At 34.5% G+C, this 22,849-nt stretch overlaps 2 protein-coding genes across 10 annotated transcripts; one reads left to right on the forward strand and one right to left on the reverse strand.

Annotated features, from left to right (window-relative positions):
• Window positions 2,937-4,836, forward strand: LOC109361628 (probable WRKY transcription factor 23). The gene is made up of 3 exons (XM_019607138.1): window positions 2,937-3,513; window positions 3,818-3,961; window positions 4,065-4,836. The coding sequence occupies exons 1-3, from the start codon at window positions 2,999-3,001 to the stop codon at window positions 4,495-4,497; spliced, it is 1,092 nt and encodes a 363-aa protein (XP_019462683.1). The 5' UTR covers window positions 2,937-2,998; the 3' UTR covers window positions 4,498-4,836.
• On the reverse strand, window positions 11,736-21,642 carry LOC109362133 (flowering time control protein FCA-like). 9 transcript variants are annotated; one of them, XM_019607720.1, is made up of 19 exons: window positions 21,059-21,642; window positions 20,566-20,636; window positions 20,325-20,403; window positions 17,496-17,578; window positions 17,355-17,406; window positions 16,856-16,923; window positions 16,583-16,649; window positions 16,001-16,080; window positions 15,855-15,919; window positions 15,174-15,230; window positions 14,894-15,059; window positions 14,667-14,744; window positions 13,976-14,530; window positions 13,249-13,446; window positions 12,978-13,169; window positions 12,860-12,902; window positions 12,667-12,731; window positions 12,536-12,581; window positions 11,736-12,048 (listed from the first exon to the last, which is right to left on the reverse strand). In XM_019607720.1, exons 1-19 carry the CDS (start codon window positions 21,180-21,182, stop codon window positions 12,041-12,043), a joined length of 2,097 nt encoding a protein of 698 aa, XP_019463265.1. In that variant the 5' UTR covers window positions 21,183-21,642; the 3' UTR covers window positions 11,736-12,040. The 9 variants fall into 9 exon arrangements, 7 of the variants coding, with proteins under 7 accessions (XP_019463265.1, XP_019463268.1, XP_019463267.1 ...); XM_019607723.1 differs by having other exon boundaries at window positions 12,860-12,896; window positions 21,059-21,641; XM_019607722.1 differs by lacking the exon at window positions 11,736-12,048 and having other exon boundaries at window positions 12,167-12,581; window positions 12,667-12,714; window positions 12,864-12,896.

The following is a 22,849-nucleotide window of genomic DNA, read 5'->3' on the forward strand; positions in this document are numbered from 1 at the left end:
TTATTGATGTATTTTGTAATTAACCAAAAATAATAAAGAGACAATGATTCTTATACTATTTGGATTTTCTACATTATATACCATATTTTATTTAAATTAATTACATCCATTGCATGTTTTTGTTTAAAATATTACATTTATACATCGTATATGAATAATCAGTCTAATGCATATACAAAACTAGAACTGATTTGTGGAAGAAGAAAAAATGAGGAGTGATTTATGTATTTCTTAAAACGGTGACTCAACTCTAACATTTATTATATTTATTTTGACTTTTGATAATTGATTTAAACTTAGTATTGACAAGGAAAAGGAGGTGAGTATGTGATGACGACATCTAGGGGTTGCCTTAAAATTAGAATCGTTTTAGCTTGAAATTAAGAGCTTTATAAATCAGAATATGATTTTGGTATTGATAGAGATTTTTAGGCTAATTTTAGAATAGATTTGTGGGGGGAAATGGAAAAGATATGAAGATGGAGACGCTACAAGCTTGATAAGTCAATGATATTCACCACAAGAAATGATGCTTGATAAGAATTTAGACGCCATACCGAGAGGGTGATGAGTCTTAGAATGCCACAAGAATAATGGAATAATGATCTTGATAAGTTTGAATTAAGGAGCTTTGACTCAACTTTAAAAATTCAATCCAATTTTTCTCAAAAACAAACTTAACTTTTATTAATGATCAAATAAAATATAAATAGGCAATCTAAATAAAGACAAGACTATGATAAAATCCTAATTATCTTCTAATAAACAAAATAAAATTCCTAATTAATCATGTAGATAAGATCCTAACTAATTATGTGAATCAAATTAGGTTGTTGAGTTGAAAGTGTTTGCTTGACTTGGTCTCCACGTTTTTGTTTGATCTCCAATGTCAAAGGTTGCCAAATTCAATTTGACTTGTGACTGACTGAATTGTGATGATTAAATCAACTTAATCTTCACATTATCTCTAAGCAAGAATATGAGATTAATTCCCATAAATCAAGCATGTTGGATTTCAGATCTTTATTTCCACATTATCTTCTTCAATTAATTTCTCAACCCAAATTACATGAATAATTGAAATAAACACTTGATCATTTAAATGAAATAACTCCTAAGACAGAATTAAATCCTAAGACTACTCATGGGAATAAATTCTCATTTATTAAACTTAAGCAAATAAATAAATAAACTAAAAACTTTTATAATTTCCTTCCAAGAATATGAACTCCAAGTAGCTCTCCTAATTGTAAGATTATCCTCCATAAATCATAGGTTGTTTCCTTGGTTTACATCGGTATGAGAGATAATATAAAGTTGTGGAAATGGATACCTTGATGAGTTGAGTGATTTATCTACCCCAATATATAGTTAAAAAAATGATTTACTAGCTAGATTTGACACGAATTTTGGAGAGAGAGCTTCATTGTTTGAACCACTTGGAGTTTCAAAAAAATATTTTTCCACGATATATGCCAAAAAATTGTGGTTCCAAGTGAAAAAGGTACAGAAACACCTAAATTGGTCCTAAAATTACATGTAAGGAAAAGTAATGGTCCACGAGGTAGCTTACAAAAGACAGATCCAAGTCCAATTGTATGCAAAAAGGAATTGATGGATGCTAAAAGTTTCCACGAGACCACCAAAATGTGACGTAGCAAGTTCGAATGAAAACAAATTTTTCTTTAAGTTATTTTCCATTAAATTTTGGTTGTGATAGTTAGGAAGAGTTTGCAGTTTCCACTTTCCACTTTCCAATGGTTACTAATACTAATAGACACAAACTATAATCTTTAATTAACTTTGACCTTGATAATTGATTTTTTAGATGTTATGTTTTAAATCTTCCACTCAAGCCAATAAGTGAAAAAATCTGGTAGACATTGCTTGAACAATCTTTTACCTCACATATATTAATTTCAAAGATCGAAAGTCTTATATCATATGGGTTAAGAAATAAACATCCTCCAATACTACCATCCGAACTATATCTTTTTACTATCAAATCCCCATTAGCAAATCAATATGAGTAGATTACACAAAAAAACACACATAAAAGTTAAATGAGAAAAGGGTAGTTATACAAAAAAATCAATTGAAGTGTGAATTTGGAATCTGAAAAAAGAATTTTGCCGCAAAAGGAAACAGAAAACAACACAAGAGGGGGGCAGGACCATGACCATCACATGCACCAGATCATACCTTTTGAGTTTTGAACTTTAACCTTTAGTTTTTGACTACTTAGTTACAACCCACGTTAGACACCCCCGTTCACACTCAAACCGGTTGCCAGTCAAATGCGCGTGAAACAGGTGTGGGTCCCAACTTCTGTCCTGTATTGCAAGGAATATGCGAAACCGACAGATGTCGGTCGTATAAGGTGGTGGGAAACCTCTCTTAGCCAACCTGTTATCCAAATTTCAATCCTTTCACACATCCATCCCATTTTTTAATTCTTAATTTAATTTAATAAATAGTAATAATATTTGTATATCTCTGTGTGCCAAGGAGCTCCTTGATAAATACAAGAGAAAAAATAACTGGGAAAATTAAGTTTTAACATTTTATGAAGTATGAGAAAATCATTTTTCAAATTAAAATTTACTTTTTTATTTAAACAGTGTTTTTAATACTGGGAACACTTATTAAAATTCCACTTATCACAAATTTCCTTTACCCAACACTTGAAAATCAATGCCCTTCCTCTCCTTATAAGCAACAATAAAAATTTCATATAAACTAAGTATTATTATATCCTAACATTATGATTAAAATTAAAACCCATCTTATATAAATTGGATTAGATCTTATCCATTATGCATACAACATATATTTTTATTAAAATATAAGTAACATTTTTTATATAAAAGCATATAAATCACAAACTCTCTCTTTCTCTCTCACCTTATATTTTTTTCCTTGGTGGATACTATAACTAAAAAATAAAATTAAAAGAGGACCACTTTTTGGAGTGGATTTTGGTTGATATATATGAGGTATGAATGAAATAAAAGCAATGGAGGAAAAGAAAAACAAGGAAGAACTGAACCCCATGGCAAATTCTGTTGCAGCACCATTTTCTGAAGAGATTCCAAACATGACCATGAACAATAACAGTTTCATTTTCCCTTTCTCATCCACCACCACCACCACCATCTTTGATATGATGCCACCAGCACCTTCAAAAGCTTCTTCTTCATCGTTTGATGGTGGATTCATGGATTTGCTTGCTGTCCACGATTACAACCCTTTCTTATTTGATTGCATCACCACCACCACCACTACAACCACCACTCAAATCGACCATTACCCTCTTCCGTCGCAGGTCGACGGCTCCGAGGTGTTGAACACTCCGGCGTCACCCAACTCTACTTCAATTTCTTCGTCGTCGAATGAAGCCACTGTTGTTGATGCCAATAATATCAATGAATATCATAGTGGTAAAGCAGAGGATGAAGATGGTGATGGAGGCAAAGGACATGAACAAGATCAACACCGCAAAACTAAGAAACAGTGAGTCATCAAAATAACACTCTTCCTTTTCTTCTTCAAATATAGTTTTAAACAAAAACAGTGAGGGTGTGGTGATTGGTGAGAGATAACATTTAAGTTAAATTAATGAAGCAGTTTTGTGTTTCTTCCTACTGTATGTTTCTAGATTCATTATTATCATTAGTATTATCCTCGTTAGTGTCATGCTTTTTTGAACCATTGTTTCTCATATTATTATTTGATTAAAAAAACGAAAGAAAAAACTTTATTTATTAATTGTTTTTATGCAAAATCTAATCTATGTGATTGTGAATGTTACAATTAGGCTGAAACCAAAAAAGAAGAAGCAAAAGAAGCAAAGAGAACCAAGATTTGCTTTCATGACAAAAAGTGAAGTGGATCAACTAGATGATGGCTATAGATGGCGCAAGTATGGCCAAAAAGCTGTGAAAAACAGCCCTTATCCCAGGTACTTTCACCTTTCCATAACACTCCATTTCTCACAATCTCAATTTTTATTCTCCCTTCCTTAGTAATATATATATTTTTGCATTTTCAAATGGCCATAACAGGAGCTATTACCGTTGCACCACCGCGGGTTGCGGCGTGAAGAAGCGGGTGGAGCGATCTTCTGAGGACCCTACCACCGTAGTCACCACCTACGAAGGGCAACACACTCACCCTTGTCCCGCCACGTCACGTGCTTCACTGAGCTTCATGCAATATGGTAATGGTGGTTCTCTTGGTTCTCACCACTTTATGCTTCCACACCATCAACAACAACAGCAACAGTTTCATCAAGCTTTTACACGTGACTCAACAACCCCACCTTTGAACACTACTAGTGACTTTGTCAATTCCTCATCGTTTAATCCCTTCTCTCAAGATCAACAGGATCATCATCAAAGTTTTGTACCTTCGAGGATGACGGTGTTCAGGGACAATGGGCTTCTTCAGGATATTGTGCCAACCCAGATGAGGAATGAGAAGAACGAAGATGAGTAGCTACCTAGCTAGGTCATAATTTATTCATATTGGGTCTGTAATTAATATAACACTGATTTTGTTAATTAATTTTAATTATCTGTATTTGCTCAATTACCTGCTATGTAACGTTCCCTAACTTATGTTATGTAACATTTTGGAGGCTCTCTTTTAAATTGAACTAGCTTATATGAATGGGCTTAATTTACATTCTGTTTTTTTCTACTGTAACCACTTATTTTCTTCTTTGGGTTATTACTTTTAATTTGAGATTTTGTATATTAGACGATGAGCCAGTTCTTTTACCTAAAATTTTAAGCATCTTTTTCTCATGTCATCATCTGCATGATTCTCCTTTTTCGCATGACAATGGTATTATTATCCATTTCATCATGGGGCAAAACCCAATATTCTTAGGGTTAGGGTTTTCCGTTCCACCCCTTGATTTGTGGAATTACTTGCATGTGGTGAAATCTTCTAGCTAGGTGCATCTTTGTGAAACTCAGATACTTATGGCAGGGGAAAGGGAAGGACATTATGTAAGTGGATGAGAGAAGGTTTAAGAAGAAAGCTGAAAACTTTGTATCAATGGAGTGTTATGATTGTCCCATGACTTGACACAATGGGTGATGAGGTACGAAAAAAAGGGAGCTGTACAACCATATACTAGCTTTTTTGCATGATGATGGCTTTTCTCATCATCTTCCCCTATAAGCTACATACAAAGATGGGGGGTTCAGCCATTCAATGATGATGTATAATTCCTTGTAAGGAAATATGCACAGCATGATAAGATATGGGTGATGTCAGATATTGTTGGTGAAGTGAAAATCATCGGTGAGACTCTCACCTAATTGGGTCTGAGAAAGATAAATACATGCAGTCTTAGGTCGTTAACAAAAAAAATCGTTTTTAAGATTTAAATTCGTGTTCTCTTGATTACAAGGCAACAATTTTATTAGTGTTGCGCTGAGTCACACCATCTAATACATAGTGAAATGCATTGCCAAAGTTAATAGATGGTTCTCATGCCTGTGCATAGAGAGGTGGAAAATTTACGTGGGTAGTGTAGTTTGATTACACTATCCCATGTTTTGGGTACCTTTGAATTAATTATGGGAATGGAGTATTTTTGTAGATCTCGTGGATGACATTCACAATTTCAGCAAAGTCGTGGATGAGAAATACGATTTTCCACCAATGTTGTGGACCACAACCACGATTTTCATACAGAATCTCTCTCATGAGGAGAAGTCGTGTTTGGCATGCACGACTTCCATAGTCGTGTACCCCATACACGAGATTGGATGAGATATGATGATTTTTTAATTTCCCTTTACATGAATATGTTATTTATTGTTTTAGGAGTTTGTTTTATGATTTTTAGTGTATAAAAATAATATGTTTAATGAGTATAATTATTTAGATTTTGATCAGTGTAATTAATTAGGTTTTAATGAATGTAATTATTTAGGTTTTAATGAGTGTAATTATTTAGTTTTTAATGAGTGTAATTATTTAATGAATGTATTACACAAGTTAATGTTACACAAATAAGAATTTCAATATATTACACAAATTGTAACATTACATAAGTTAGTCTTGCCTTGAACTTTGACCGACTTTGGTACTTCTAAATGAACATTTCTTCTTATTGTGTTTTTCACTCCTACACCACCCACATTTTTTTAATTTTGTTGGGATTGAGAATCATCCATTTCATTGTGTATGCGTGTAGTTTTTGGTCATCCGGTACGGTTCCTACGCATAAGGGGATTAGGAATGAAGGTTGAACCTAAATAAGGAGGCCAATATTCTTCATTTCCAATGGGTTGAAACTCATATCCATAAACCTTCTACAAGTTCTCTAACCTATAAATTGGTGAGATAAACTACTCATAATCTAAGTTCAATGATGCATAAGTAGCAATAACATGAGAACATGGTAATTTAAGTTATTGAAATTCCCCATGGTCACACCAATTTTCGATTAGTCTCACTGTGTATACTCTTGAGTGTCGACTACTACTGGTACCAGCAACTTCAACCTCCGAGACTCCTGATTCCCGTGAAAAACTTCGTACTATTTGACATGTAGCTTTTCGGTTATTTTCATTAATCACCTTAGTCAATTCTTCGCAATAGACATGACCTGCCATTATCGTGTTAGTTGCTTCATTTCTATGGTGTACAAACCATGAATTCAGTCTATGATATGTTGCTCTAACACATTCTGCCAAGTTCATTGTCATATGGTCGTACCATCTTCCATCATCATTTGATTGCTTCCATTTTTCTTTTGGGATCTTATCTAACCAAGTTGCTGCCCTCGAGTTCTTTTGACGCAATAGAGCAAGTATTCGCTCGAATCGAGGCCGCATCAATTCATACCCTACAACAAGTTTATTATTATTAACATAAATCACATAATCAAACAATTTAACATAAATCACATAAATTTCAATACATACCCATTTCAATGACTTTTTCTTTCATATCATTATCTCGGAACTCCTTGTTGAAATTGCTAGCAACGTGACGAATGCAATATACAAAGTGCACCCAACAAACCTGTACCCCTATGTGATATTATACAAATATTCGGTTGTGGGGTAACATATGTCCGAAAATTATAGAAAAACTGTTCCCATGCTTCTTTGATCTCTCATTCCACAATGACCAATGCTATTGGAAATATACGTCTATTACCATCTTCCGAACTAGCTATTAGCAATGTTCCAGTATATTTTCCACTAAAAAATGTGCCATCCACTTGAAGGATTGGTTTGCAAAAACCAAATCCTTTAATGCACGGCTTGAAAGCCCAAAATACCTTATCAAGAATTAAAGTATTATGTTCTTCATGGTTAGATGCTGAATATCTTACAATTGTACCCGGTGCATAATATTGGACAACATTCAACCAACGATGTAACCCCTTGTACGATCCCTCTCAATCACCATAAATTTGGGACATTGTTATTTGTTTAGCAGTCCAAACCTTCCTATATGTCATTGTATAACCAAAACGAGTGACTACTTCTTTGACTAATGCTTTAATTGGTATATGAGAATCTTCTTATACTAGTTGAACAATGCAGTTTATGATGAAAGATGAGTTCAATTTCGTGTGATCTTGAGAAATATTAGTGGATACACAAGTGTGTCTTTCACTAATTTTTCTAATATCCCAAATATCACGTTTCACACTTTTTAATGTCTGAAGTCTCCATTCACATCCAACACTATAATATTTACATTTTGCAACATATCTATTTGGCCTAAACTTATCCACACGGTAATCAACAGAATTCATAATATGAAATTGTTTTACAGCATTTATTGTTGTTTCCTTTGATTCAAATTGCATACCAACAAAGAGATCATTATCCACATCAACTCTTATGTGAGTACTTGTATATGGAAAATCTTGTCCAGACTGATAATCGATGCTAACGAAAAAAGATGAAGGAGTATCATTTATTATGCTAAACGATTCACTAGTGGTAATCTGAACATCATCATCATTGTCATCATCACATAGCTCAATGTCCTTCTCATCACTAAAATCACTAATAATATCTCTAATAATTGTCATCTACATATAAACATACAGTAAAATATGAACATACGATATTTACATTTAACCATACAGTAACATTAAATAAAATTAACACAAGTAAATGAATTGAAAAATATAAAGAATTTTTAGTTACCTTCAAAATCAAAGTTCTTCAATTACAAATTATCCTAAATATCTCTCATACGTTTTCTTCATTCGGTGTGGTTTGAGTCGAGACGGGGGTTTATATGTTGTTTGGATGTCGTGGATTCAAGATGGAACTCGTGTTCCGGGTCCACAAGATTGTCATGAAACTCGTGTCCCCAGTGCACGACTTATAAAAGGCTGACACCGTGTAAGAAAATTGTGGCTGGGGTCCATGACATTGGTGGGAAATCACATTTCTCATCCATGACTTTGCTGAAATCGTAAATGTCATCCACGAGATCCACAAAAAATACCTCATTCCCTTAATTATCTCAAAAGGTACCCCAAACGTGAGATAGTATAGTCAGACTATACTACTCACATAAATTTTCCTAGAGAAGTTGTATAGTAATAGAAGCCACTGGCCATACCACTATACCTTTCCCAACATGGAAATTTTCTGCTCACTTGAAAGGCCTTTGCTACTTGGTTACTCTCATTCGGTGTATATGATCATGCCTAAAGAACGTACATGCTAAACTAGTCATAGAGCTAGGACTAGTTTAGATAATGGCAATGGAATTCTGCCCCTACTTTAATTGCTTTCAATCACTTCATAAGATACAAGGTATATATAGACAGCTTAATTAGATAAATATGGTTTATTTATTGAAGTAGTCACGAGTGAATCTCAAGTGGTAGGTTCAATAGAGAAAAGACACTTTTGCTTAAGAGCCATGGAAAATAGATTTACTATTTGATATTCGATCCTCTTTTTGTGCTGAAAATAAAATTAAGAAGTTTCTTTTAAATTTTATTCAACGAAAAGTTTATATAACTTTTGTGATAAATTGTAGTTGTATAGTTAAATATATTTTACTTTTTTATGTTATATAAAAATATATCATGTTAGTGATCTAATTGCTTCCTAAAATAAATAAATAAATATGAGCAATAAAATTATGTTGGATCATTTAATTTTCTTTACCTTTTCAATTTCAAATTCGTCCAGAAATTATGAGGATTTAAATTCCAATGATCGACTTCAATAGGTTCAAGATGAATTCAAAGTTTGTTTGAAAAGATTATATTGAACTAAATTTCTTTTCAAAGAAAAAATGTCTTGGATATGTATATTGTATAATAATGCTAATGCTATTGTACCCATCCAAGCAGTAGACAAATTTGGAAACTTTACGATTGAGTCAATTTCATGATATTTATATTAATTGAGTGCTTTAAAAGTTTTAGTTTCAAATTATTGGTTGTTAATACTTAATAGTACCTTGTTGTTTCGACGGTTATTATAGTTGTAGTAAATAGTAAATGGTTGGTTTAACTGTTGTAGTTCCAATTACTGGCACTAATTTGATTGTTATTTGGAAATTATGTGTGTCAAAATACTTGTTGATTATTCCTCTCTTCTTTTTAATGAACTTGCAATAACTCAATAGAGGTATAAACTTAAGTGAATTCAAAATGTAACATAGTCTTAAACTTGTTAGGAGTGTGGAGAGAATTTATAGTTTGGATTGAAAGTGTGTATATTTACGTACTTAATATAAAATTGAGAAGATGTGAAACTTGAGACCAAAGATTTATCTCTCTCTGTCTCTCTCATTGATGCCAGGAATTAGGAACTGTGCTTAAAGCAATGACATACACATTATCATAAAAAGGAAGGTTTTAGTGGAAGACAAAGCAGTGAATTATATAATTTCTTTGTAGTAGTTGGCATGAAATATAAAGTGCCTTCTAAAAAGGAAAGATTTGCAAGTAATAGCATGAACACAAATAGAAAATAGAAGGAAAGGGCTTTTCAAAATTGAACATAAAATTCGATCCGATGAAACTTTAAACATTTTTTTCCACCATGTTGCAGGTGAATGAATATTCTCTGCTTGAAGTAATGAAGAAAATATTTTCTGATTATAAACTAAAGACTTGTGGAATATCACTTTTCTGTATTCCCAAACTTTCCACCCATCAAACTTTATGATCTCTAATTGCAAACTACACACACTAGAAAAGTTGCATCTTCTTGTAATCCAAGCGTTGGATTTGTCAATTAATTTGATACTTTAATATGAAATCGAATCAAGGAAGTGATATAAGGGGGTCTTGTCATTTGCATACAACTCATTTGATTCTTTTTAGAGGCATCTCTGAATTTAAACTCCCATAGTGATTATATTGATTATATTGAACTCAAATAGAATTCTGTATTGTGGATAATAGCTACAAACTCACCTTTAAAAACTTAAATCCTCTCATATTTCGAAAACAAGATGAAATCTGAATTTTACTAATAAGTATATCTATGTTTTAGATAATAGGCAACTTTATCTATTGTATGTTTTTGCTATATAACTTTCTTGAATATGTTGTAGAAATATGTAAAGAATTAATATTTACTATAAATAAGCATAGATCAAATGGGTATACTTTTGATATAAATTATAAAAAAACACAATAACAACTCTTCATGGAATATGCCAACTGTTTCTCATGAATGTGAATAATAATACATGACAACAACAAAATTGGGCGTTAATAGCTGAACCAGTCTCATGTTCAATACAACTTTCTTGTTTTGTAGTATTTTTTGTAACAATGTTCATTTCAAGGTTAAGTTGTTTGAGTCTTCAAAAGGTGTCCATTAGTGTGAGAGGAGTTTGACATTTCAGGGTTCATTTCAATAACTTTGCAGTATAAACATTATGGGAGTAGTTTATTGTCAAACTTAGTGTAATTTTGTAAGAGTTTAAAATTTGTGCACATATAGTGTAAAGTTTTTTACATTGTCAGCATGTCATCCACCATTAATTTATATTACCTTTGCTTGAAAGTTAATAGTGGTTAATAAATCAATGGTCGATAATTTATTAATAGTGTAAAAAAAACACTTACACTGTCAGTATATACATATGAAATCCATTTTTTAACTGTTATTAAGTTAAATTTGAACCTTGAGCATGGCAATTCATTAGAGTATCACTGAAGTGTTACTCTCCTAATGGCCATGAAATTAGTATTGTTGTCTCTTGTGACTATCTGGTTAGGGATTGCCAAGCATCAGACTAGCCTCTTGTGAATTCAATGTTGAAAATGAGAAGCTTGGGACTTGCTCAAAGTAATGGCGAGATTGGTAGGGACTGTCAGAATATTAAATAATTTAGCCTTTTCTTTTTATGTGAAATAACTCAAGCTGACCAAGGTCTATGTAATAGTATTATGATGGTGACATGCTAATTAGAAATCATATTAAGGATTAACGAAATCCAATCGTCTTAGTTTTAATTTTAGACTTTTCGTAATAATGAGTTCACCAGAGATGCGTCCTGAAGCGAATAGTTACTGGCACGCTACATTGCAAAAGTCATTTTAACGTCCTCACGATTCAGCAAGTAGCAAAAACAAGGTTCGAATTAGGATAATTTTTCTTAAGTGCTACATAGTGTAATAATCCTAGAAAAAAACATTATTTTTTTATGGTGTGACAAAAAAAATGTGCTCTATTATTACCGGACAAAACCACAAGCTAAAACTATTGGTTAAAGTTAAAATTTATATATAATGAAAACCATATTGCATAAGAGGAGGATCTAGGAGGTAAGGCATATTTCCTTGACATTGACCCCCGCAGAGCTGAGAGGTGGGTTAATATGTGTTAGTAAAAATGTGAAACCTCAACAATGAGGACCCAATTAACTCATGAATGCAAATACTGTTACATATCACTTTGGGCCAAAACGAAGGTGGTGATGCCCTACCTTTGACCATCAAATTTGAGATTCTGTTCTATTTAGCAACTGCAACATTTCTATGTGCAGCCTCAAGTTCAACCCAGCAACGTTAATTTCCTGCAGGTGAAAAAAAGATACCAGTTATGCGAGCAGTGAAATGATAAAAACACTATGACAAGTTTCACAATTCACAAGTCCACCTCCTTTCAAGTTTCAACTCCTCAGTCCTCACAAATGAATAAAGGACATATATACTCTATTTAAAATAACAATGTTTTTCATTATCTTCCCTCTGACGAAATATCCATTACTTCCTCCCAAAAGGAACAATATCAAGTTGACTGCAACACTATCCCTGTTCTACATTTACTACTACCTCTATCCCAAAATGCTGGTCAAATATGACCAAAAAAACACTGTCCGATGACGAAAGACACATTAAATTATTGGCATGTACGGTAGACAAAGCATTAAGAAGTTGTTTATTTATTTTTGTTAACTTTTCAAAGTTTTACACCATCTTGAGATCAAGATAGTAAACTAAGCATGTAGTTAGGCGGTGTGCATATTCAGGGAGGGGGTAGATGAGTGGATGCAAGGTAACCTGCTGGCTTGTTTTTCCACATCCAATCTTGTGTAGTATGAATACCCTGCAATGCATTCGTAAATTATAATTACAAATGAAAGACCAAACAAAATAAATAAAAGGTGCAACGTGTAAATCTTGTACTTTACCTGTGAGTAGTGTCCAGGATCACCAGCAGAAATAGCTGATGCCTGAAACTGTTTGTAATTTTCAATTATATACAAAAAAAAGGAGCCACTTAACATTGACAGCAGAAAGAGAAACAGAGGGTACATGTGTATACTATAAGACGTGTCACACATCATCTCTCATCATTAAACAAAACTTGACAAGGATATAATGCTACCTGAACATTTTGATGACCCGTGACTCCATATGCCTGGAATTAGAATTAGAAAAAGCAAAGTCAACAACATAAGCATTTTTCATTGCCAGAATGGAGGATGACAGAGATGCTTACCGAAGAAGACAAAGAAGGCTGCTGCATTTGTTGCTGCTGGAGAATCTGTCCTTGGAAGTGACTCTGAGCCTGAGCCTGAGCCTGTTGCATTTGTGGAACTTGCTGGGAAGATATCATTGAAGATTGTGACTGAGTATGCCTTTGCTGTTGCTTTTGCTGTTCAGATAATGTCAACTCCTCCGGTTTCTCCCACTATAGGTTCATTCTAGAGAACATTGGTTTCACAAGTAAAAAAAATAGGAAACATAATCGCAACTCGTTAACTTCTTACCCGACTTTCACCAGTCACACTATTGTAGTAGTACTTGAAGCCCTCAGGAGATAAATGCTCTGTCCAATCACATTTAACAAGAGCTATGTTCTGGCCTATCCCTGCTGCAGCAGTAGTAGCAGATGTGGATGAAGGCACATCTCCAGTGTGTGCAGCTGCAGATTTGCTGGCTTGTTGTATAGCCCCGGCCCATTGAACCTTCAATAATAAAAAAACATCAGCACTAACACTGCCAGCAATGTTGGAAGTAATACACCCTAACACTGCCAGCAATGGCACACTTCGAAGTCAAACAGATTAAATGCTACAACCTATCAGCTTAGTGTTCGGAAAGAAGGATAATAGGCAATCCCAAGGGAGAATAAAGGGTTAGTTGATTAGTTAGAGGGGGCCTAAGTAGGGGGAATAAGGGTAGAGGGGATTCACTCTAATTTGTAGCTTTTGCGAGAACCCAGCATTGTATTGTGAAAGAGGAAACGCTTGGGGGAGAATTCTATCAATCTTTTCAAACCTAGTCATTCAATAAAAAAATTTCTCCACATTTCTCTGTTTTTTTTCAAATTTGCATTTCTCAGATTTGGTTCCTAAACCAAGAATTAAACATACAAGAACTACTAAACCAAGAGCACTGATATTTAATTTATGAAACATCTCAATAGGTGAGATGTTGAAGAACTAAGAATACAAATGAAAACATAATTAAGGCATAGCTTTTAACTCAAAATACCTGCTGTTGGTTAGCCGTTGTTGCATTTTGCTGCATTGTTGATGCTTGACTAGATGGTTGCATCATCTGTACTTGTTGTTGAAGCTGGGAGAATGCCTGCTGGGACGAATGAAGACTTGCTTGTAAAGTCTGTTTTTGTTGTGACAACATCTGAGCTAACTGAGAAGGGGATTGCTGAAGAGGTTGAAATGGCTGAAGCGGCACAGACGAAGGAACTTGCTGTTGTTTAGGAGTGGTAAATGCTGCATTAGGTTGGAAGCTGCTATCATGAGGTACCCGAGGATTCGAAGCAGGCAAAGCACTCTGCTGATTTTGGTGATGAGAAGTTGGAAAGTGTCCACTTGTGCCAAGTACATGCTGACCAGCAGAGAAAGGAAGTTGTGGCTGGCCAACCAGACTAAGAGATGATTGTGATGACGTTTGGGAGTAGGGCATCGGTGCTTGAGGGTACAACTGGTGAACAGGTGGCAACTCCTGAGATGACTGAGAAGGATTTTGTAATGGTGATATTTGTTGCTTGACTGGTGAAATTTGCGGCACAGACTGGTTGAAATTCTGAAAATAGAAGTAAAAATTTCAAAAAATAAATTCTGCAAGTAAAATTATATAATAATCTAGCTCAAGCTAGCAAAGATGCAGTGATGACAAAATATTGATTAATCTGAAACGTATGGTGAAAACTTCAATTTACCTGTTGTACCATTGATGACTGGGATTCAACCTGAAAGCGGCCATCTATGGGGCCTCCCATGCCAGTCATAGGACCACCCTATAATTATTTAAGTATAGTATTAAGCTATAGGTGCTATCAAAAACAAAAATACTTGAAAAATAAATAAATGAAAAATAAGATTTAGGAGAAAAATAATCATACTGGATTTTAGCGTAAAAACTAAGTATCATCAAATGTGTACTTACTGCATTTATTGGCAATACAGTGTCACCAGATCTTGGAAGCCATGGAGGCCCCATACCATGGAGATCAGCATTAGAGGATGGTCCCATATTTGGTGGATGCATTGGACGCCATGCATTCAGGGGAGGCATATGATCACCCATAGGAACACTAATATTGGGTGGAAATCTACAAAAAAGCAATTACAGAAGAAGCATTGCACTAAGTCCCAACACGATGGCAGTTTAATAGAGGAACCACTCAGATTACCAAAATAAAAAGTAGATAAGTGAGGACTGATACCTTGCGGCTGGTGGGTCAAATTTAGGACCTGATCCTGGAGCTCCAAATGCAGGACCCCTGAAGCAAGCCAAACAAAACTTCTAAACCACTTTTTAATCTATAAATAACATCCATTTGAGTAATATAGAGGACACCTAAAAAGGTACATGATCAAAACAGCCTTTTGGTAACAGCACAATGATTTATTTTCCCATTAATCTTTAGGTTTGCGCCAACACTGCAAACTGATTTAGATTCTGTGCACATATCTCAATAATATTATTAGGTAGAAGTTTCATATGTGATTCAAGTCTAAAATGAAAGAGGAATACCTCCTCCCAAAGGAAAATAACTTTTTACTACAAAAAAACTTGTTGAGGCCGCAACAGATCAGGATCAATGGGAATGCCCTTTAATCAACTTATACAACATATACTAGACTTGTTTTAGCCCTTTCATCTATTGAACGGTCTTCACTGCCTTATTAAAAAGTGGACTAACCAGTCCAAACTAACTAGCAGTTGTTCATATCAACAAATAAAAAATACTTCTTTCTTATGGAGGATTTCATATTCATATAAGCGATCACAAGTAAGATCAAGTTTCAAAAGTCCAGAACTTGACGCTCTGTTCAATTAATTAAGCATTATATAACAGACTTTCATGCTTGAAGAACATCAATTAATGCTTTCAGGGACAGACCTGGAATCTCCTTGACGAGGTCTTTTAGGATCAGCAAACCGGACAATTAGTGGTTGATCACAACCCTATGCAGAAAAATACAAGATAATAACCAGAAAGCTTTCACAAGAATAATTACTAAAAGATAAAAGTAAAATTTCCCTTACTCTCATTGTATAGATTCCATTAAGTGCATTTATAGCAGCCAGTGCCATATCTCGATGCAAGTACTTCACAAAACCACAACCTTCAACCAAAAAGGGGTCACAATATTATCCATTTGGTACTGCAATCAAACACAAACATACATACAAGGCCAGAAAATGAAACACCGGAGTACAAATTAGGATGCATCCAAACATTGACATTAAGGTTATGAACCACAAAACCAACCCTTGACACACACCCTTCCCCCCTCGGGTTTCCTTACTCTCATTATATAGATTCCACTATTGTGCTTTTATTGCGGCCTGTGTCAAACCTCCATGAGAGTATTTTCACAAAAACGCATCCTTTTATCAAAAGGAGGGAAATATTATCGATTTGGTATTGCCAACAAACACACAGACAATGAAGCACCAGAATACAAATTTAAGATGCCTCCAAACGCTAAAAGAAATGTTTGAAACAATAGTAGAATAGCATCCTTATCCATCAATAATTCATGCTTTCATGAACCACAAAAACCAACTCTTCACCTCCACCCACCCCGATTTCCAGCTACTATCCAAGAAACTTAGAAAACATACCACGGCTTTGTTTCCTCTCATCACGCATAAGATAAACATCTTCTACGCGCCCATATTTTGAGAATATCTGATACAAGAGAGATGCCATCTATTAGTTCTATGCCAATTATAAAATTAAGCATGACATAATAAGAAAGAGACGTTGAAGATGTATTCGGGCAAAGCTAAAAAGTAACAGTTCATTAAATCCATCCAGTTCCCTGGTGCCAAATAATCGCTTTTGTTAGACAACAGTACACAATAAACATTTTTTAAGTGGTGTGAACAACATACTTCCTCAACTTCCTTTACAGTAGCCTGTTTGTTCAGAGAGCCCACAAATAATTTGTACTCTACTGCACCTATCCATAAAAAATTACAGTGACATGAAACAGTCAGCACAGATGGTAAGAATAAGATGACTCGGAACAGTGATGCACTAATGAATACAAAAGAAGATCCAGGCACAAATCTTCAACTACAATAACCCGATTTTCACAATAATTGACTTCAGAGCATGTTCAGATGAAATTACTATTGCTAGCTTTATTCTTATCAAGTAAATAGTTGTTTTAAGTTAAAGTAAATTGCACTAGAGGATTTGGATTGTTTTTTCGTGGAAGAAAAGGTTGGCTTTTCCAGTAACATACTGTACTTCACCAAAAAGATTCTTCAATTGGTTCATGACATATAGCATCCCTCACAAACTTAATGTTTATGGTCAATATTTATTATTTAATCAACATATCTATTATTTTCATATCAATTGTCTTCAAGAAATAAAAGTTGTTACCGAGGCGTTCCCGTTCACCATCAGCATACCGCACTTGGATTGGACCAATACCCTAAATAAATAATACAAATGTCAGAAAACCACTAACCATAAGTTGCCCTCACCATTAACTATTTAAGATTTGAAACCACTACAACTCACTCCAGGAAGAGTATGTTGATTGTGCAATGCTCTAATTGCCTGGTCAGCATCTTCAGATGTAGCATACTTTATGAAACAACAACCTGCACAACAAAGGTTTTTATGCCGGTTCCATTCAAATATACCCACTTTCCTACAGACAGATGTCATTATATATACACACATGAAAACAAGTCATTTAACAGAACAGGATAAAGCAAGAAAGCGTGTGGTTAAAGTATGCAATCCTATATTGAGTTTCTTTTTCGGATAAAAGTTACTTAGGTGTATACGAACAGTGTGGTGGCAGTAAAGTTGTATCTCTCATAATCATTACTCATCAAACAAATGAGATTTGGTTCTTCTTATGTACTTTGTAACAGCTATTTAGAGAGGAAAAGAGACAATTAATAAAGGGCTAAATATCAATCAAAATTATATTGATACAAGTTTTCAAAAAGCATCAAACTTGGATGGAGCAAAATATCTCATCCAAAAAAATTATACAAAGATCTCACAGAAAGTTCGGCAGACATCCCAAATAACCTCATCACAAGATATGAAGCCCGAAAAATAAAGGGTGACACGTAATAGTTTCACAATCACTGTGAAGCCAATTTATTGAAGTATACCAGGTCCCATGTTTTCCCACGAGAAATTTATAAAACCAACTGCAAGTTGGAGACGTAAATCGAAATAGCACTTAAAAGTAAACAAGAGACTAAAATTCAGTTTTTGCATAGAAGTTGTATACACACTCTACACAGATAACCCACATCAAATTAGAAGGAACTAGGATATTCTACTGCTGTAAAGAATTCTGTGGCAGGCAACCAAATGTTGTTGATTTCTGTGTCGATAACCAAGACCACACTGATTTACCAGCAGCATTCAATAGGGTAGCTTTTAAGTTAAAGAGGCCGCAATTGCTATTACCAACTGTTGAGTATCACTTAATTGCTTTAGTTAATCAAATTGACTACTACTAGGGACCAGCAGCATATCCTTTGCAGGTTATACTTCCACACATCAGAGAAAAACTGGAATAATTAGAAATATATCACAAATGAAAAAACTATATTTGGTTATAAGCTTAACTAAAGCAACCAAATTGACCACTTACACGCGCCAGAAACACTCAACCATGTGCTAATGTCTTCGCAATAGATAGAATCTAAAATTGCGTAATAGCGTTGATTATGCAATCATGTGCATAAACATAATCACAAAATAAAACAACACTGCTTTTCACAATCAACAGGATGTCAAACAAGCTTGCAACAAATTCATTATGGACACAACTTCGAATCCACATGCGCGCACGAGCACACACACTTATACTTCTACAGAGCAGAGAAACTAAAAGAAATAGAAATATATCACAATGAAAAAAACTAAGGCTAGCTATAAACTTAACTAAAGCAACCACATTGCCCATAGGCACAGAACTTCACCAGAACACTTAACCACGTGCTAATATATTCACAGACGATTATCTAAAAGATGAGATCCAGCATTGAATATGCAATCATGTGCATAAAAATGCTTTACCACCGAACAGAATGTCGAATCAAACAAGCTTGCAACAAATTCAACATCAATACACAACATTGAATCCTCATTCAGGATCCGTTCTGGACAAAATAATTGGAAATAGGTCACAAATGAATAAAATTAAGCTGGGTTAGAAGCCTAAGTAAAGCAACACAACTGTACCAGAAACACTCAACCATGTGCTAATATATATTCACAATCTATAGAATCTGAATGAGTTCTAGCAATGAAGATGGAATGACGTGCATAATCAAGAAGGATTTTCTAACACACATGGCTCCATCGTTGTATGTGATCATAGACCTATGATCATGGAGAACACAAATCATAGTTGTAAGCAAGAATCATTCAGAAATTCCATCTCAAAGGAACTTCAAATCCATCATATGCATCTAACAGGATATGACCATAACTATCATTACCCTAAATCAATGAACATACAATTCCACAGCAGCCACATGGCTTCTAAATAAAAATTCAGAGAAGCTCAATCATTGTATGTAATCATAGACCTATGATCCAGAGTAGATAAATCATATTTGCAAGCGAGAACCATTCAGAAGTCACATCATAAAGGTACTTCAAGTCCATCATAGACATAAAACAATAAAACCAAATCTACTTGCCCAGGTTTTATATAAAGAACCATAAATGAAAAACCACCAATCACATCACCAACAGATCTTCCATTCATAGCGTAGCTAATGAAATGTGAATTCATTCAAACACATCACTAACTCATCAATTATCATCCATATTTGGTCAAACCATCTTCAGACCCAGGTTGTTTTATTAAATCAAAACTGATGTGACATTCCAAGCCACTCAATAAACTCTTGAAGTCCATCACAATATACGAAACATCAAGAAACCTTAACAAATGCATTGTGATTAACTCCATTCAAATGCACCAAACCAAGTTTTTACTCAATTCCATTTGTACAATAACTGACTTCTAAATTTTTAACATAAATGATCTACAGCTATAGCAATCGACAGTCCCACTACAATCAAACGTTGGGTAATGCCGCCACTGCTGCAGCTACAATTGCAAGAACATGATCTTTAGGTCCTCCAAGATCCCATCTGCTATACAAAGAGCAGCTTACAGGTTTACATGTCTTGCCTCCTTCTGGTATGACAGGACGAGGCGGAACCAAACCCAACAAGCCTGAACTTGTTGCAAAAACAAACTGAGATGACGATGAGCATATTTTCTCTGCCAACAGCCTCTCGAAGGACCTGAAATAAAATATATATGAATCACAGCAGTCTCAGTATAAAAATCACAAATACCTTGATGCTGTCCAGTTTTTTTATCTTTGATCAGGGCAACCTCAATCACATTCCCATGTTCCTCAAACAAAGGCCGAATCTGACATCAAATAATTGTAACATGAAATTAATCATTAAATACCAGACTAAGGTTAATACCCTTTAATGTTATGGAAAACATGAGATCAATAGACAGGCAGAAATGAAAAAAAAATTGAAAAAAACAAAAGAAAGAGGTCTGAAAACTAAGGTTACGATTTACATTTTCTTCAGTGGCTGTACGGGGAACAGATCCAACAAAAAGTTTAGCAAAACTTCCACCATCAAAACGATCTGAAAAGAACAAACAAGACAATCATTTCCACAGTGCTGAACATATATAGGTAAAAGAACCATGACAGGCAGTGAGGTAAAATTACAAAAACTAAAATAACTCAACAGAGCTGCAAAAAACGCATGCATTCTACAACAAGTCAACAACAACCAAGTCTTATCCCACAAGGTGCTGCTACAGCCTACAAGTACCAACTAACACGAAAAATGAATTACCCCATTCTCTGGGTACCCACTGAAACAAATCAAAGGGCAGCATAATACAATATGGGGTTAGTGGAATATTATTGATCACTAAAATGAGACTAGTATAAGTCCCATAAGAGGAGTACATCAAATCACCGTAGTAATCTAGCTAGACAGATATATGAAATCATTAATAATTAAGAATATTTAGAATTGACAAGAAAGAACGAACTTACCGGGCGAACCTTCGCGCCCAGAGAACGGAAACCCTCGTTTCTGACCAGACAACGGCGGTTGCTGCTGCTGTTGCTGCTGATGAGCATTGAACCCCCCATATTCTCCACGACCCTGACCACCCATTGGCCTAAACCCTTCACCGCCGCCACCAATTGGTCGAAACCCTCCGCCCCTACCGGGAGACCAGCTTGGAGGACTATCAAATGCGCGGTGGTGAGGGGGAGCAGGACCACGGAAGCCGGAGGAGGGGCTCCGGCGAGGGTTGTGATAATTCAAGGGAGAATCTGAGAAACGAGATTGATTCCTCGGGTGACGATAACCGGAAGGATCATTGTTGTTGTTGCCGTAGCGGTCTCCTCTGTGTCTATCCAGCTTGGCTAACGCGACGGAACCCTAACCCTAAGGTACGGAGTGAATTGAGAGAGAGGTGCGTAGCTTCTTCTGCGTATGATATACGAATATACGAAGATGTGTGTAAATGACGAGAATATGACAATGACGACGAAGACGAATGAGGAGGGAAAAGAGCGATGACAACTAGTGTTTGTGCGATGGGGGCGATAATCACCAATGGGCCAACCCAACACTATTCTATGCTCTTCTCCTTTTATGTATTTCTTGCACTTCTTTAATTAAGGAATCAACTTTATACGTAAGTATTTAATTCTACCACAAAAATACCGACCAGTAATTTAATTTTATATTTTTTTATATTATTATTTTAACATTATATTTTGTCTATTTTCTTATTATTTTGTAATAAATTTTAGTTATTAGAACAAATCACAAAATTCTCATATGCATATTATATTATTCAATTAATATATAAAGATAATTATTAATTGAATAATCCAAGTGAGTACCCACAAATGGTGTAGATATATGTAAGACTATATACTACCCATGTGTCATTCGTATTTAACTTATTGTTTGTTATAACAAACTAGCAAGTTACCCGTACATTTGCAAGAGACATAATTTTTTAACACATATTACACATGTATTTATATGAAATAGATTGATTTTGAGGCATGTTCAAAATAACATAATCATCAATTTATTACAAATATATATTTGTTACATTGTGTAATAGCTTGATCAAATGAAATGGAATATATAGATATCATCTACAAAAGTATATTTGTTATTTCAATATAGTAAATTGTTACTCTGTAAGGGTCAAATTATTACTCTGTAAGAGTCAAATTGGCTTTGATGCATGTTCAACACACTTACATATTAATTGTAGTTCATAAGACAAATATATAATATTCATAGTGTAAAACATTTGATTATATAACCAACTAATCATTAAAGATAATGTTAACAATTTAATATTGTGTAAAGTATATGACACAAATAGTTAATATGTAAAGGCACATAAAAAATAATAGTTCAAGGAATGAGGCAAACAACTCCACCAAACAGATCTGAATCAATCGATAGTTTCATTATTACCTGGTAAAATATAAAGAAGACATGAAAATTCATTTCAAGAAAAAAAACACATCACAAAGGTAAAAATTGAGGGAAATAGAAAAAATATGTTATAACTACATCATATAACATTTATTCATTTATCAAACTCTGATATCTTTCACCAGACGTTCAAGGCATCAACCATAAGGGATGGGGATCCTCTATCCTAAAAAATTTCTGTCCCCGTGTACCAAGCCAATGAAAGATTATAGAATAGCGTAAAAATATTAATTTATGTTATTTAAATTTTATTTTTAATCAAATAAAATTCTCTGATTGGATGAGGACACCAAATGGGACACCAAATGGGA

The sequence above is a fragment of the Lupinus angustifolius genome, chromosome LG12, assembly GCF_001865875.1.
Source record: "Lupinus angustifolius cultivar Tanjil chromosome LG12, LupAngTanjil_v1.0, whole genome shotgun sequence".
Lineage (NCBI taxonomy): Eukaryota > Viridiplantae > Streptophyta > Magnoliopsida > Fabales > Fabaceae > Lupinus > Lupinus angustifolius.

What these genes read in the sequence shown, in the direction of transcription:
- LOC109362133 (XM_019607717.1), bottom strand. Translation starts at nt 21,182, where the DNA reads ATGGGTGGTCAGGGTCGTGGAGAATATGGGGGGTTCAATGCTCATCAG. An exon ending in CTGTAAAGGAAGTTGAGGAA is followed by an intron (nt 16,650 to 16,855) that starts GTATGTTGTTCA and finishes CTCTTGTATCAG; the next exon opens with ATATTCTCAAAATATGGGCG. An exon ending in AGTCATCAATGGTACAACAG is followed by an intron (nt 14,531 to 14,666) that starts GTAAATTGAAGT and finishes TTCTATTTTCAG; the next exon opens with AATTTCAACCAGTCTGTGCC.
- LOC109361628 (XM_019607138.1), top strand. Translation starts at nt 2,999, where the DNA reads ATGAATGAAATAAAAGCAATGGAGGAAAAGAAAAACAAGGAAGAACTG. An exon ending in CACCGCAAAACTAAGAAACA is followed by an intron (nt 3,514 to 3,817) that starts GTGAGTCATCAA and finishes TGTTACAATTAG; the next exon opens with GCTGAAACCAAAAAAGAAGA. An exon ending in AAAAACAGCCCTTATCCCAG is followed by an intron (nt 3,962 to 4,064) that starts GTACTTTCACCT and finishes TGGCCATAACAG; the next exon opens with GAGCTATTACCGTTGCACCA.